At 40.1% G+C, this 12694-nt stretch overlaps 1 protein-coding gene across 2 annotated transcripts in view; it reads left to right on the top strand.

Moving 5' to 3' along the window:
* Positions 1-12694, top strand: part of LARP1B (La ribonucleoprotein 1B) — a 97913-nt gene that overhangs the window by 59982 nt on the left and 25237 nt on the right. For both annotated transcript variants that reach the window (XM_074950842.1, XM_074950843.1), the window contains exons 9-12: positions 2615-2789; positions 7479-7642; positions 8378-8752; positions 10768-10870. In XM_074950842.1, coding sequence (XP_074806943.1) covers positions 2615-2789; positions 7479-7642; positions 8378-8752; positions 10768-10870 — 817 coding nt within the window. The remainder of the gene's footprint in view (positions 1-2614; positions 2790-7478; positions 7643-8377; positions 8753-10767; positions 10871-12694) is intronic.

A 12694-nucleotide genomic window follows, 5' to 3' on the forward strand; every position in this document is an offset into this window, starting at 1 on the left:
GCTCAAATAAACTGGTTAGTCTCTAAGGTGCCACAAGTACTCCTCTTCTCATAACATCACTGTATCGCCACCTCAAATGTTTTTTTTTAAAATATGAATCAGACCCTCAAATCATAATTGGCTTAAAGTGAGATTTAAAAAATGGGGTTCTTTTATTTGCCTTCTGGGTTGAGTCTTTAAAATGTAATAGGGGTAACATTTTAAAGCTTTTCTTTGCAACCATAGATGGGTAGGAACTTACTTTCCAAAAAACAAACTCCTCATTTGTGACCACTAGCAGACCATTTCCAATTTTGCGTGGTTTTATGATGGGGGACATTATGTATCAAATAAATCAGATTGTTGTGAATTTGCTCTGGCCCCAACCCCACCGGTACTTTTCCTCCATACATGGGCAAACAGCTCCTTGTTGCTAAGATTAATTTTGGCTCACGAGGATTTAAAGGTGAGTCCTGTGACAATTCCTTCCCAATCTGTACATGTTTTATTGCGTCTGACTACACTGCGTTTTTATGGGCATAAAGCAAAAGGATTAGTGGCAAACAAAATGAATTAACTTTTTTAAAAGTTACTATAATCCACTTGCCTCGATAATTAAGTGTCTTGGTCACAGATTATAGTAAAGAAAAACTATTTATGTGGTCCTATTTCAAAAACCTGCAAAAAGAAAAGTTAGGAATTTTTTACTTTGGACATGCCAGGACGTAGATAACAAACGTTATGTTCTTCTTGGGTAATTTCACCCTTGAAAAAAAATCTTTATAAAGGTTAGATGAGTTAACCTTGTTAAAATAATATTGAATGAATTTGCCAAGTAATTCAAAACTAAAGGTTTTAGTATCTAATTGAATTAAGAGCTCCTTTATTGCTGTTAGCAGTCAGCATTTTACTTTTTACGGCGTTTCACAGGTTAGCATTTCACTTTATCTGTTGTTTCTTATTTTACTTTTATATCCCCCACAAGGCTCCTGGCAGCAGGATGTGCTGAGTTTTCTAGGCGCCTATCAGTCGGTGTTTCCAACTTCCTAACTGCTTGATCTTATTCCTGGCAAGTAGGTTGTGATCCTGCTCTGTCAGGTTCAGTCAATACTGGCTATTGAGGTCCCTGTATGGGCCACCAGTGTTTCCCCACAAGGATTTGAATTTACTTAGTAATTTAAAGAGATGTCAGATCAGTCAGCTTGGTTGAGTTTTATTAGTCTATTAGACTGGACAGTGAATAACCGATACATTACCACAATTTGTGAGAACCTGTTTTTGCAGCCGATGACTATTTGCTTGCACTGTTTTTGTTCTGAATTTGGCTTATGAATTGACATTCTTGTAGCCCGCCTGTTTACAATTCTCTTCTCTGTATGGGAAAAGAGGAAATAGCATCTTATTTTTCCCATAAATTTCCAGTATATTTAAATGTTTACAGAAAAGAGATAAACATATTAAATTCTAACCTAAGCATATGTTTCTTGTTAATGCATCACTAAAAATAATATATTTTGCTTAACAGTTCTTGTAAATTGTCAGATCTTTTCTAGTATTTCTCAACAAGTTATTTTCCCTCCTGTTAGCATGATTCGCAAAGCACTGTGGGAGTTTGCCTCATAGGTAACCTATAGGCTTCAAAGGTCAACAAGGCTGTGGCCAGTTAGCTCTCTCCCTGCGACTCAGAATGGAGTTTCCCAGCTAGCAGCAATCATCGCATCCTCCCTCATGTCAAATGAGAACTCCACCAGCAAGCAGCACAGCTACCCAAATTGTAAACCTATTAGCAAAAAGGGAAAGAGAAACACTGGGCACACTCAGCAGTTGGTTTCTATCCTTCCATTTCCCTTGGAGTTTAGAGGAGATTAATACCAGTTACCCATTCAGCCTTACACTAACCAACTCCATATGACAGACCATTCCATTATACAGTCTACGTAAAATTACTCACTTTTTGATTCGGCTCCCTGTCTTTCATCAAATGCCAGAAATGAAGAAAAAAGTTACACAACTTCGAAATCCTTGTAAGTGAAGCAATATTGTTTTTGGTATTGTTTCTTGCAACTTTGTCATACAACATTAACACTGGAAAATAATTGCAAAAAACTACTTTGACAGTTGCTGAACTCTTCAACTTCATTTCATTGTTTAATTGTCCAGAAAAGCAGTTTGCTTCAGGTTCCGACTGAACACTGTCCCTTTAAATATGGAATTATAAAGAATCATCAATTTTGGTTAATCAGTGCTCTGCGTTTGGACTTCAAAAATATAACTAGCAGCTAATATTTGAAACTGTATGCCACAATAATCAAAATTATGGTACTGAAAATAAGTGGTACTGAGTTTTATACTGACTCTTCTAGGTTGTCTTAATTTAAAGGTAAGTTTTCTTTAAAATAATCACTAATTTCTGGCATGCCGGTGTTTGAGAGCCTAATGCTCATTTGCATTGAAAATGTTCCTACTCAAGTCGGAAAGTAATGTCAAGATCTATAGATGGCAACATAATTTAAATTCCCTCCCAGATACTCATGGGATTGTGTTTTAATTTCACTGAGAGATGCACAAAAGATATGGTTAGCAGCAGTGTTGGCGATGTGTATATTTTTAATGGTGAAACATGTTTCTCTCACAGGCCCTAAAGGACAGTACAGAGGTGGAAATAGTGGATCAGAAGATGAGAAAAAGGGCAGACCCAGAAAAATGGCCAATTCCTGGTCCACCTTCACGAAATCAGCCACAAACTGACTTTTCTCAACTCATCAACTGCCCAGAATTTATACCAGGCAAAGCTTTTGGCTCACATACTGGTAAAGGATTTCTTTCATAGAAACATAAAATGTTAGGACAGAAATTGCTGTCTAGTCCAACAAGTCTTCATTTTATTTTTCATTAATATTTGATTTCATCATAGGAATTGTAAGTATAAAATTCAACTCTGCTAGTTGGAATGGGAATTGCAAGGCTGGCAGTTAGAAAGGCATAGTGTGCCAGAAGACAGTAAACTTGTGGTTAAGGTTGCAGTTTGGTCTTTTAATCCAACATGTTTTTCCAAGAGATGTGCATGTTTTGTAGAATTACCTTCTCTTTGGTAAATGGAAAGATGTAGAGAGTCATCAAAATTTCAGATGTAATATCTAATTTTTTTGCTTGTCATATTTTATAACATTAACTCTATTAAAACATATATTTCCTCAAAGGAGCCAGCTGTAATATATCCCTATCTATAGGACTACATCTCTAGTGTATGACTGATAACTTTAAACTGATTTCAGAATAATTCATAGATTCTAAGGCCCAAAAGGGACCATTGTGTTCATCTAGTCTGACCTCCTGTATAGCACAGGATATGGAACTTATCCAAAACAATTCCTAGAGCATATCTTTTAGAAAAACATCTAATGTTGATGTGAAAATTGTCAGGGATGGAGAATCCTCCACAACCCTGAGCGTATTATTCCAATGGTTAATTACTGTCACTGTTAAAATTTTACTCTTCATTTCCAGTCTGAATTTGTCTAGCTTGGACTTCCAGCCATTGTATTGTATTGTATTGTATTGTATTATTATACTTTTCTCTGCTAGATTGAAGGAGCCTATTAAATATTTGCCATACACCCCCAACATAGGTACTTAATCAAGTCTGTAATCAAGTCATCCTTTAACCTTCTCTCTCTCTCAAGATAAATAGAGTGAGCTCATTGAGTCTATCACTATAAGACTTGTTTTCTAATCCTTTGTTCATTCTGGTGGCTCTTCTCTGAACCCTATCAACATCCTTCTTAAATTGTGGTCACTAGAACTGCACACAATATTCTAGCAGTGCTCAAACCAGAGCCAAATACAGAGGTAAAGTAACCTCTTTCCTCCTGCTTGAGCTTCCTGTTTATGCATCCCAGGATTACATTAGCTCTTTTGGCCACAGCATCACATTGGGAACTCATGTTCAGCTGATTATCCATCAATCTTTTTCAGTCACTCCTTCATAGGATAGTTCCCCATCCTGTAAGCATAGCCTACATGCTTTGAACATAAGAATGGCCATACTTGGTCAGGCCCATGTCCATCTAGCCCAGTATCCTGTCTTCTGACAGTGGCCAAACCCAGGTGCTTCAGAGTTAATGAACAGAACAGGTAATCATTAAGTGATCCATCTTCTGTTGCCCATGCCTAGCTTCTGGCAAATAGAGGCTAGGGACACTTCGGAGCATGGTTTTGTTCCCAGATTTATACATTTGGCTGAATGTAAAACTCGTATTCTTTGCTTGAACCCAGTTTACGCAGCAATCCAAATCCTTCTGAAATAGTGACCTGTTCTCTTCATTATTTACCACTCAAATTTTTGGGTAGTTTGCCAACTTTATCAGTGATTATTTTGTTTTCTTCCAGGTCATAGATAAAATCATTAGTGTAGGGCCAGGAACCAATGACTGTAGAACCTCTGGAAACAGACCTGCTTGATGTCAATTCCCTTTTACAGTTACATCCTGAGACCTATCACTTCCCTAGCATTAATCCATTTAATGTGGGTCATGTTAATCTTGTATCATTCTATTTTTTTAATCAGCATATCATGCACTACCAAGTCAAATACAGTACAGAATTCTATATTATGTCAACACTATTACCTTTATGAAACTTGTAATGGCATAAAAAAAAAAGATATCAAGTTAAACTGGATCTGTTTTCCATAAACCCAGGGTGATTTGCATTAATATATTGCCTCTTTTAATTCTTTATTAATAGAGTCCCCAGTTAGCTGCTCCATTATCTTGCCTGGGATCAATGTCAGGCTGACAGGCCAATAATTATCTGGGTTATCTCATTTACCCTTTTAAAAAATGAGCACAACATTGGCTTTGTTTAGCCTTCAGGAACTTCCCTAGAGCTCCAATATTTAGTGAAAATCAACATGAACTGTCCAGTGAGCTCCTCTTCCAGCAATTTTTAAGTCTTGGATGCAAATTTTTTGAACCTGTTGATTTTAATAATGCCTGCCTTTCATAGCTTCTGTTTAACATCCTCCAGAGACACTAGTGCAGAGGTGGGCAAACTGCGGCCCTCAGGCCACATCCGGCCCGCGGGACCCTCCTGCCCAGCCCCTGAGCTCCTGGCCTGGGAGGCTTGCCCCCCTCCCCTGCAGCCTCAGCGCGCTGCCAGCGCAATGCTCTGGGCTGCTGGGCAGCGCAGTTGCAGAGCCATGGCCTGACCCGGTGCTCTGGCCAGTGCGGCTGTAGCGCCGCCAGCCACCGGTGCTCCGGGCAGGGGAATTGAGGGTGGTGGTCAGGGGCAGGGGTGTGGGTAGGGGTCGGGGTGGTCAGAGGGCAGGGAACAGGGGGGTTGGATGGGGCAGGGGTCCCGGGGGGGGGGGCAGTCAGGAAGGATAGGGGCGGTGAGGGGCAGTCAGGAGCAAGGGTTCTGGGGCCGGTCAGGAGACAGGGAGATGGGGTGGTTGGATAGGGCAGGGGTCCCGGGGGGCAAGTCAGGAATGAAGGGGGGGGGGGTTGGATGGGGCGGCAGGGGGAAGTCGGCTGGGAGGTCTGGTGGATGGGGTAGGAGTCCTGTCAGGGGACAGGGGTGGTTGGAAGGGCAGGAGTCCCGGGGGAGCTGTCAGGGGAGAGAAGCGGGGGTGGGGGTGTGTTGGATAGGAGGCAGGGGCTGGGCCATGCCTGGTTGTTTGGGGAGACACAGCTTCCCCTAACCGGCCCTCCATACAATTTTGGAAACCTGATGTGGCCCTGAGGCCAAAAATTTTGCCAACCCCTGTACTAGTGGAATAGGAAGAGTGATATGTCCATATAATGAGACTGTGTCATGGTGTGTTTTTTTTTTTTTTTTCCAGAACTGCCTTACGAGCAGGAGCTAGGTTCCTACCAATCTTTGAAGCTCAACAGCTAATAACTGCTTGTCTTTTTTCCCCTCTTTGGATGGATTTGAATTTTTTCATTATGTTTTTAGCATTAGTATACACCCTTCATTATTTAATACCTATGTACAAGAGTGATGATGTCTTATCTATATCTGTTTCGCAGTAACTTTTGGCCTCAATTTGAAGATGCAATTAGGGTCAGGCTGGGCGTAAGACACCCTTGATCCAGAATCCTTGTTTGTGAAACTCTCCCAGAGCCCCTTGATATAACTGCTTTTTGGCATGCAGCAAATCCTATTTATTTCAATTGACCTTTTCTTGACTGTTTTTAAGACAACCCCTTGTATGTTACATATGCTGCCCTTTGCTTTCCCCAGTCTGTCCCCCAGTTGGAAATCTATCACTTCTGTTGTTAGAGGTGAGTGTCTTAAGGGCCTAGAACCCTGAGCAGTGCAAGCATTTCTCCATCCCATCCATATATATTCTCCTCCCAAATTCCACCCCATCCTTCAATGTGTTTAACTTAATTTGAAGGAGAAATAAGAGTTCATTTAAGTAGAAATATATATATTTAATTTAGAATGGTCACTTGACAGTACAATTGGTGGGGTAAGACAGTCTGGATTAATAAACTTCACTAGTAATAATTGTTCAACTGGACGGTGCCTTGTGTTGCTAGTGACTCAAGACAAGTAACTCTTCCTGACCTCATAATGACCACTTTAAGTCCTTTGTACAGTTCAGATCATAGGTGTTTCCTCAGCCATCTTTCTAGTTTGTGCCCTAACTCTTTCAGCTTCCAGAGATCACTTTTAAACTGAAGTAGCTTTGGGGCACAAGAGAGAAATAGTGTGTGAGAAGGAGCCAAGGAATAGAGCCTCTTCCAACACATAAGTTATCTGACAACATCCTGTACTGAAAGGGGCTGATAGATAATGTGTCTGGTGTGGCAGAGGGTAAAATATAGACAATTTGTGTTTATAATTCTTAGATGTGCTATGGCTATAAGTTTTGTTAAAGGAAATAAGGTTCCAAAGGATTCTTAACCTTTTTTGTGTTTATATGGAGACATTTTGCAGTTTGTCTTAAGGTATTGCTAATGGAAGAGAACTTCTCCCCTGTTAGAATCTTGTTCAAGTTCATAGTAAACAGAAAGTTATCTGGCTATTTGACGGTCTTGGCCATTAGTTGGGAGTTGCATTCAAGTTCCTAGTAAAGAGGTGTCCATGTGACATTAAAACCCTACTGTTGCAACTGTACATCATGAACATTTGTTGGCAATGTTGGCAGAGGTCAAGGAAAGAATGGGAGTTGAAAGTGAATTACTTGCCCACCCCAAGCGGTGGAAGGCAGTTTGAGAGAATTTGTCACTAATCATGCGGTTTGTTTTGTGGATAACTTCCATCTCTCAGGCAGACAGAGGCACTTTTAATTTATGTTGGAGTCACCAATGTATACTGTTCTTTAAAATATAGAATAGCAATAATTGAGTCTTTTTTTATTTTTTTCTGATCAGTGTCATATTTAATCCTTAATTAGGAATAGGAATTATAGCTACAATGAAAGTTAAAAATCTCTAATGCAACAAAAAAAAGGAAAACCTATATACACAACTAATTTACAATTTTAGAGTCTGCACCAAGTTCTCCAAGAATGGGAAGCCCAAAGAAAAGCACTGAAACAAGTAACCTTCAAACAATGTCTAAAGGATTGTCGACAAGCTTGCCAGATCTGGACTCTGAGCCTTGGATAGAAGTGAAAAAGAGGCATCGTCCATCCCCAGTCAAACTAAAGGTACTGTTAGCTACCTTTTATAAGTGTTAAAACACCTCCCCCCCCAAAAAAAAATTCTGTGTGTGTATATTTTCTGAAATACTACAGCATATCACTGCTATGTAGTGAGAGGGAGTGCTGATACCTTTACATAAGCCTAATTAACACTTTCAGGATACTTGCAGTCTGTATGAGCAGAATGAACTAAATTTAGTCCACATCGTAAAACTGTCTGTTATATTGAACAAAACTGTTTATATTATAATGGATCACCTCACTTGATATTACAATACACATAATATATGTGTAATAATTTATCCTAATTTGGAATCTTAAGAGTATTTAAAGGTCTGCTCCAAGTAGAAGGAAAGTCTACTCTTCATTTTGGAAAACTAATTAGGCCTTAAAATAGGGCCCAAATAAAGTGGCACAGCTGGAGGTGTTTAGGTTCTGTTGAGAAATTGTATGTTTTACAGTGTGAGAGAGAATTTAGTGAAAAGTTGGCATCAGAATTCTCTACGGACCTTAGCACTGTGATTTTTTGCCTTTGTACTAAGCTTAAGAAACCCTTGCAAGTCAACGGTAGTTAAATGGCTAACAGCCATTTGTGCCTTTGAAAATACCTTTCAAAATGTTCCTCTTAAGGTTTGTTGTTTTCATCCGTTCAGATGATCCTGTCAGTATCCATTAAAAGAAGTAATAGAATAACCAAGTAATTTGTTTCCCAAATGTCATACGTTATCTTTCCTCATTCAGGAGTCTGTGCATACACTTGATCACACACCAAGTCAGCAACAGCAGGCCCCACCTTCACAGGAACAAGAACAAGAAGAGCTTGATTTTTTGTTTGATGAGGAGATGGAACAAATAGAAGGTCGCAAAAATACATTTACTGATTGGTCAGACAATGATTCAGATTACGAAATTGATGACCGCGATGTAAACAAAATTTTGATTGTAACACAGACACCACCTTATATGAGAAAACATCCTGGTGGAGATCGCACAGGCAACCATGTGTCTCGTGCAAAAATTACATCGGAACTTGCTAAAGTTATTAATGATGGTTTATACTATTATGAACAGGATTTGTGGATGGAGCAGGGTGAAAATGATTCTGCAGCCTTAAAGGTAATTTTTTCTGTCATACAACTTAAACAGATGCTTGACCAAACAAGCCTAAAATTGACTGTTATTGCTGCTACTTATACTATCAAAAATCTAATTGTGGAAAAAAATAAAAAATAATTATCATATGTATACCTATAGTATGTGTTGTAATTATTTTGTTTAATTTTAACTTCTGATTGCAATGTAATTACTTGCAAATAGTTGCATATCATCTGTCATGCTTTCTGCTGTAGACCCTAGGTGTAGCAGAGGTTGCTAAATTCAAGATACATTTATCTCTTCAGCCTCAAACTTAGATCTAAGCTAGTGAAGGAATAGTTTGTTTTAAACATTTATTGTTTTAAACATTAGGGTATTTTAGGCTGGTGGGGTAGTGTTTGAATGCTAAGCGTATACAGTAGATAATTTAGGCTGTACATGTGCTCAGGCAGCTTGTATTTAATAAAATTTTGAAATGTGTTCATAGGAAAGACAAACTGATTTCCCTGTTTTGGGGGTAGGGTAGAGTATGAGGGAATGAAACTGAAGTCATTACACTGTAAATTTATCTTCAATTTTTTGTCATCTCTAAAGTTAGTTGGCATGAAAGTGTAAGTAAAATGCCAGATTTAATACCCACAACCTCATTTTAGTCTAGATTTCTATTTCCTTGCCCTTCTGTGGGTCCACAAACTATAATATGGAATACTACTAAGGTGGCCTGTGTCCCTAAAGGACAAACATCTCAGTCTAGAACCAAAGGATTTTTAAACACACTGGTGGTTTTATACCACTTTTTTGTGTATTTTATAACAAGTGGCTGGCCAGTGAATGTGGCAGCAAGCTAGCTGAGCTGCTGGCACCTCAGGAACCCAGATTTCTCCACTCCTGCCCCGTCACATGTTGCTCCCTGATCAGTCATTCCAAGGAACCTCTCTTTGTGAGTTAGTCCTCCCTGCTCATTGTCAGATCCACTTCTGACTTTGGGCAGTGCTGTGAGTTGCAAGTTTACAGTCAGCTGAGCTGGATTACCATCCTATTTAGGATAGTGTTTGTACTTTCATCTTCTTCCACCCTTGGTGAGCACTGGATTGAGGCAAATCATGGTGGCAGGACCCTATTTCAGTATGGAGCAAGGAAAGAGGACAAAAGGATGGGAGCTAGTAAAGAAAGGGGGAAATAGATAAAAGGATGGGAAAAGAAGAAAAAGCTAGAAAATGCGAGGCGACTGTACAGTAAACTGGAAGAGGACAGTAGAAAAAAATAGAGGGGTAAATGTTTTCTCCCACCCCATCCTTTTAAATGTTGGTTAAGATTTTCAAAAGTGCTTAGTGGTTTATTTTTGGGGTGCATTGATTTTTGGGTTCCCAACTTGAGATGCTTCAAAGAGGCCTCATTTTTCTGAAAGTATTTAGCATCCACCCTCTGAAAAAGCAGGTCTCTTTAAGGAATTTCAAGTTGGGCATTCAAAATTACTAGTTGCTCCCGAAATTCTTTGTTTTTAATGTTGAAAGGGGGAGAGACGGGGGTTTGGGCTGAGGAGGGATGGAGTGGGGATCTCCTATTTACTCTTTCTGTCCGTCCTCTCACCCCCAAATGCCATAACCTTCCTGTGCATACCTTACTGTAGAGGAAAGATGGTTTTGTTGTTTTGGACAGGACAGAAACTTGGAAAATCGGGGTTCTGTTCCTCATTTATGAAAGTAGGGTGTTACTTTTATTTTCATGAATTTGGTCATTGCAAACCATACTAAGGGGTGCACACTTTGCTTCTATAAGCCAAGCTCATTGCACGTTGCTCAGTGTCCAGGGGCTGCTTCATCTTCCATTTTCTTTCACAAGCTTGCTGTGTGCAACCTCCCAGCCTCTTAAATTCAACAGAAAGGACTGTGGTTGTGTAGGATCAATTGTGAATGAATTCTGCTTGACATGTTGCATGCTGGTGCAACCCAGTTGTGTGAACTTGTCATTTTAAGATTGATATACAGTGGTCACGTTTCTATTATGTAATTGTGAAATTCTCTCTTCAAATTCAGCAAGAGGTTGAAAACTTTAAGAAACTAAATCTCATCAGTAAAGAAGAGTTTGACAGTCTTACACCTGAGCCAAACCAGGAAGTTCCTCCAAGGTCACAACAAGGTAATATAATTGTACTTTCTTTATTATTTTTGTTACTTGTATTATTCTCGCGCCTAAGAACTCGAGTCATGGACCAGGACCTCGTTGTAGTTGGTAAAAAGACCAGGAGTACTTGTGGCACCTTAGAGACTAACAGATTTATTAGAGCATAAGCTTTCATGGGCTACAGCCCACTTACCGGATACATAGAATGGAACATATAGTAAGAAGATACATGCATGTGCGTACGCGCGCATACACAGTGGAAGTTGCCATACCAACTGTATGAGGCTAATTAATTAAGATGAGCTATTATCAACAGGAGAAAAAAAACTTTTTTGTAGTGATAATCAAGATGTCCCATTTAGATAGTTGACAAGAAGGAGTGAGGATACTTAACATAGGAAAATAGATTCAATATGTGTAATGACCCAGCCACTCCAAGTCTCTATTCAAACCCAAGTTAATGGTATCTAGTTTGCTTATTAATTCAAGTTCAACAGTTTCTCTTTGGAGTCTGTTTTTGAAGCTTTTCTGTTGTAAAATTGCCACCCTTAAATCTTTTACTGAGTGGCCAGAGAGGTTTAAGTGTTCTCCTAATGGTTTTTGAATGTTCTGATTCCTGTTGTCAGATTTGTCCATTTATTCTTTTGCGTAGAGACTGTCCAGTTTGGCCAGTGTACATGGCAGAGGGGCATTGCTGGCACATGATGGCATATATCACATTGGTAGATGTGCAGGTGAATGAGCCCCTGATGGCGTGGCTAATGTGATTAGCTCCTATGATGGTGTCACTTGAATAAATATGTGGACAGAGTTGTCATCGGGCTTTGTTGCAAGGATAGGTTCCTGGGTTAGTGTTTTTGTTGTGTGGTTGCTGGAGAGTATTTGCTTCAGGTTGGAGGGCTGTCTGTAAGCGAGGACTGGTCTGTCTCCCAAGATCTGTGAGAGTGAGGGATCATTTTTCAGAATAGGCTGTAGATCTTTGATGATGCACTGGAGAGGTTTTAGTTGGGGGCTGAAGGTGACGGCTAGTGGCGTTCTGTTATTTTCTTTGTTGGGCCTGTCCTGTAGTAGGTGAATTCTGGTACCCTTCTGGCTCTGTCAGTCTGTTTTTTCACTTCAGCAGGTGGGTACTGTAGTTGTAAGAATGCTTGATAGAGATCTTGTAGGTGTTTCTCTGTCTGAGGGATTGGAGCAAATGTGGTTGTATCTTAGAGCTTGGCTGTAGACAATGGATCGTGTGGTGTGTCCTGGATGGAAGCTGGAGGCATGTAGGTAAGTATAGCGGTCAGTAGGTTTCTGATATAGGGTGGTGGTTATGTGCCATCACTTATTTGCACTGTAGTGCCCAGGAAGTGGATCTCTTGTGTGGACTGGTCCAGGCTGAGGTTGATGGTGGGGTGGAAATTGTTGAAATCCAGGTGGAATTCTTCAAGGGCCTCCTTCCCATGGGTCCATATGATGAAGATGTCATAAATGTAGTGCAAGTAGAGGAGGGGTGCTAGGGGACAAGAGCTGAGGAAGCGTTGTTCTAAGTCAGCCATAAAAATGTTGGTATACTGTGGGGCCATGCGGGTACCCATAGCAGTGCCACTGAGTTGTCCCCAGTGAGTTGTCCCCAAATATGAAATGGTTATGGGTGAGGACAAAGTCACAAAGCTCAACCACCCGGTGTGCAGTGGCCTCATCAGGGATACTGTTCTTGACAGCTTGTAGTCCATCCTCATGTGGAATATTGGTATAAAGAGCTTCTACATCCATGGTGGCCAGGATGGCATTTTCAGGAAGATCACCAATGCATTGTAGCTTCCTCAGAAAGTCAGTGGTGTCTCGAAGATAGCT

This window comes from Natator depressus, chromosome 4, assembly GCF_965152275.1.
Source record: "Natator depressus isolate rNatDep1 chromosome 4, rNatDep2.hap1, whole genome shotgun sequence".
NCBI classification, from domain to species: Eukaryota; Metazoa; Chordata; order Testudines; family Cheloniidae; genus Natator; species Natator depressus.